The following is a 4,708-nucleotide window of genomic DNA, read 5'->3' on the forward strand; positions in this document are numbered from 1 at the left end:
ATTTTATAATTAGATAAAGAAAACTCAAAAAGCAAATCGATTTTTTAGGGGTTCTCGCATCATCTGAAGCCATTTAATTTTTTTAGGGTATAACTAATTAGGTACAAACTATAGTACCTTAGCTGTAATATATAATATTCAACCATTAATAAACAAAATATATGACCAAAATGTGACCAAAAACAAAAAACACACATTATAAGATTCCACTATAACTGATTACAGCTAAGGTACCTTAGCTGTAATATATAAGATTCCACCATTGTATTTTCTCCCACACAAAATGTGAACCGATCCAAGTTTACCCGAGTCCTTAGGAATTCTAGTGTGACCCATGATCCGTTGGAGGTGGTTTTGTCTAAACTTTCAAGGCAGGATGGGGATGGCGTTTTGGAGGAAGCAAATGAAAGGTGTAAGAAACGGGTAGTTTATTCTAATGTTTTAACGGTGGAGGCTGATGATCAGCCTCACTAACAGCCATAAAACTCTTAGCATGGAACTGCCAAGGCTTGGGAACCATCGTACAGTTCAAGAGCTTGTTGATATTATACAAGCTCAAGATCCCATGACTGTGTTTTTATTAGAAACACGGTCATCTAGAGAACACATGTTATGGGTCCAGGATAGGATTCAGTTTGATGGTTGTTTTACAGTTCCAACGGATGGTAGAGGAGGGGGTTTGGCCCTTCTATGGAAAAGGGAGATTGATGTGTGGGTGGATAGTTTTTTGGGTTATCATATTGATTCCATTATACATGGTGATTTGGACCTTTCTTGGAGACTGAATGGATTTTATGGTGAACTTGAGGCAAGTCACAGGAATGAAGGGGTGGCATATGCTCCGAATGCTAAGTTCAAAACCTAAGCTTCCATGGTGTTGTTTTGGTGATTTTAATGAACTGCTTGAGGCGTAAGACAAGAAAGGTGGGGTGCCGAGAGCTCATAGTTTAATGGAAAACATTCGTGATGTCTTAGATTCTTGTGGCTTTGTTGATTTGGGATATTCATGTCCAAATTTCACTTGGAGAGGGAGACGAAGGGGTGAGATGAATTGGGAAAGATTGGATAGGGGTGTTGCGAATTATGAGTGGTTGTCTAAATTTCCCACGGGTCGGGTAAGGCATTTAAATTGCTTCACATCTAATCATCGTCCCATTCTTTTGTCTTTGGATGCAAGTGGGGAGCATCATACGTGGCGTCGTAAACCATTTAGATTTGAAGCTATGTGGGTATCGGATCCAAGGTGCAAAGATACTATTACTTGCGCCTGGGATTGTTCTCCTATCGGCACTCCAATGTATGCTACAGCTATGAAATTGAAAAAATGTAAACAAAGTCTGAAAGTATGGAGTCGAGACCAATTTTGGGCATGTGAAGAGCAGTATTAAGCAAACCAAGGATCTGCTTTGGAGGGTTGAGGAGGTCTTGTTCAGAACTGGAAATTGTGATGAGGTTGATTGGTTGTAGAAAGAGTTAAATGTTTTATATGACAAAGAAGAAAAAATGTGGCAACAAAGGTCTTGTATACAATGGTTGAAGAATGGTGATCAGAATACTCGCTTCTTTCATGGGTTTGCAACACAGAGGAAGAGGTAGAATTTTATTAAGGGATTACGGGATGAGCAGGGAGTGATGCATGAGGATGAAGGGGCTATTTCGGCCCTCCTTGTGGAGTACTATTCTCAACTTTTCACCTCTTCTAATCTGCATGATTTAGATTGCATCTTGGAAGGAGTTCAAGCTGTGGTTACTGATGAGATGAGAGCAGAGCTGGGGAAACCTTATGCCAATGAGGAGGTTGGTGAAGCAATAAGGCAGATGGCACCACTTAAAGCTCCAGGCCCGGATGGTATACTCCTGTTGTTTTATCAAACTTACTAGACGGATGTAGGTATGGATGTTACTCAGGCTGTGCTGTCTTGTTTAAATTCGGGGTCTGTTCTTAAATCTATTAATCATACCTTTATTACATTGATCCCTAAAGTTCAAAATCTGGAGAAAGTTACTGATTTTAGACCTATAAGCCTCTGCAATGTAATTTATAAAACAATCATTAAGGTGTTAGCCAATAGTCTTAAGCTTATGCTTCACTCCATAATTTTAGAAACTCAAAGTGCTTTTATTGCAAATAGATTGATTACGGATAATATCTTAATTGCTTTTGAGTCCTTACATCATATGAAGACAAATTGTACAGGGAAGAAAGGTTTTATGGCTATGAAGCTGGATATGAGTAAAGCCTATGATAGGGTGGAATGGTCTTTTCTTGAGCAAATCTTTCTCAAATTGGGATTCCAGGAGTCTTGGGTGGATTTGATAATGGAGTGCATTACTACTGTTTCGTATTCTATTCTAGTGAATGGTGAGCCAAAAGGAATGATCACACCATTGAGGGGTTTGAGGCAGGGGGATCCTCTCTCTCCTTATTTATTCATATTCTGTGCAGAGGGTTTAAATGCTCTGTTATGTGGTGCGGCTTCACGTGGAAAAATTCATGGTTTTTCTATTTGCAGGAGTGGACCTAAACTAACCCATTTATTTTTTGCCGATGATTGTCTGATCTTTTGCGGATCTACCTTGGAGGAATGCCATAAAATTCAGGAGTTACTTGGGTACTACAAGGTGGTATCAGGTCAAATGATCAATAAGGATCAAAGGACTCTCTTTTTTGGCAAAAATACAAATGAGCTGACTCAAGAGGCAATCAAAGTGGCATTACAGGTTCCAGCTATTTGTCACTATGAAAAATATATGGGGCTACCTTCTTTTGTTGGACGGAATAGGACGGCGTGCTGTACTCAGATTAAAGAAAGAATATGGGCTCGAATGCAAGGTTGGAAGGAGAAGCTTTTATCACAGGCAAGCAAGGAAGTCATGATCAAAGCGGTGGTTCAATCTATTCCAGTTTATTCTATGAGTATTTTCAAATTACCTGTGGGCTTATGCAAGGATATTGAAGCAATGATTCAGAAGTTTTGGTGGGGCAATGATGCGACAAAGAAGATTCATTGGGTGAAATGGAACTCTCTTTGCTCTTCTAAATCAATTGGTGATATGGGTTAAGGACCTTCAAAAATTTAATAGTGCTATGTTGGCCAAGGAGGCTTGGCGATTAATTCACAACAAAGATACTCTTATGTAGAAGGTGTTTAGTGCCAAATATCTTCCTAAAGGTAATGCTCTTGATGCACCTGTCCATCCGAAAAGTTCTTATACATGGAAAAGTATTTTGCAGGCTTGGGAGGTAATCCACAAGGGAGCAATTTGGAGGATTGGGAATTTGGAAGCGATTAATGTATGGGATCATCAATGGCTTCTTGAATTGGGTTGTAGTAAGATTGTGTCTCCCAGAGCTGATTCTCCTGTGGTTTGGGTTTGTGACTTGTTTTATCCAAATTTAAGGACATAAGACCCAGGTAAGTTGGCTAGTTGTTTTTTGCCTTGGGAAGCCGAAAAGGTGGGGGGTATATACGTCGGAGAGGCTGAGGCTGAGGATGTGTTGATTTGGCCGTTATCTTCATCTCAGTGTTATAGTGTGCAGAGTGCATATCGTATGCTTATGGAAGCTGAAAATTCTACTTTGTCAAGTTCTTCTTCTCCGATGGCCGCGAATGTTATTTAGAAGAAGATTTGGAAGCTTAAAGTTCCAAATAAGGTACATCATTTCTTGTGGAGAGCGGCAAAAGACTCTCTTCCAACAAAGTAGAACCTAAAGTTTGGCCATATCCCACTAAACGATACTTGTGATGGTTGCAATGATCACTCGAAGTCCCTTATGCATGTTTTATGGCTATGCAATCAGGCCCGATTTGTGTGGATGTCTGATTCGGGCTTTCTTTTCTTAACTCAGAAGAATTGCAGGTCTTTTATGGAGATTTTGGAGACTTTGTTCTCTGTTGGGTCGGGATTTCGGTTTTCTAGAGAGTTTGCCATGATTGCTTGGTGTTTGTGGGAGAGACGGAATAGAGTTAGGGAACGTCAACAGACCTGGCAGCTCCATGAGGTTGGCGATAGAGCTAAGGCTTTGGTTCAAGAGTTGTGGGATATCCATTATAAGGAGTCACTGATCAGTGTTCGCCCATCTGTAGTTCAGTGGTCACCTCCCTCAACTGAATGTTATAAAGTTAATTTTGATGCAGCGTTTTTGGAAGGTTCAAACCGAGTGGGGATAGGTGTTGTGTGCAGGGATTGTGAAGGCCATGTCTTGGCTGCCTTGAGTCAGAATTTGGCACTGGTTCAGTCGGTGGAGATGGTAGAGGCTTTGGCTGCTAGAAGGGCAGTTGAGTTTGCTAGGGAGTTGAGTTTTTTTGATGTACAAATTGAAGGTGATTGTCTTCGTGTCATCTAGGCTTTGCAGGACTCGAATCGTTGCTTTACTCTCTTTGGCCACATTATTGAGGAGACTAAGAGGCTAGGTAGTTTTTTACGACGGTGTCAATTTCAACATATACATCGAGATGGTAATAGATTGGCTCATAGCCTTGTTAAACGAGCAGCTTTAGCTGCAGATATTGATGTATGGATAAAGGATTTACCTAGTGATTTGAATGTTGTATTCCAATCGGATTTGCCTAAGTTTTTTAATTTTTTTAATAAAATATCGCTTACTTTTTGCTCAAAAAATATATATATATATAGGAAAAACTTAGAGAAAATCTAATTAGATTTCAAATTGGAATTCAATTAGAGTCTAATTTTGTGCCACGTG

The 4,708-nt window shown here is 39.9% G+C and overlaps 1 protein-coding gene across 1 annotated transcript; it reads left to right on the forward strand.

Annotated features, from left to right (window-relative positions):
• The first annotated feature begins 493 nt into the window (after nt 1-493).
• LOC142625047 (uncharacterized) lies at nt 494-4,348 on the forward strand. Its single transcript, XM_075798756.1, has 6 exons — nt 494-808; nt 1,627-1,849; nt 2,198-3,012; nt 3,143-3,373; nt 3,458-3,613; nt 3,803-4,348. Exons 1-6 carry the CDS (start codon nt 494-496, stop codon nt 4,346-4,348), a joined length of 2,286 nt encoding a protein of 761 aa, XP_075654871.1.
• The last annotated feature ends 360 nt before the right edge of the window (nt 4,349-4,708 follow it).

The sequence above is a fragment of the Castanea sativa genome, chromosome 2 (genome assembly GCF_040712315.1).
Source record: "Castanea sativa cultivar Marrone di Chiusa Pesio chromosome 2, ASM4071231v1".
Taxonomy (NCBI): domain Eukaryota; kingdom Viridiplantae; phylum Streptophyta; class Magnoliopsida; order Fagales; family Fagaceae; genus Castanea; species Castanea sativa.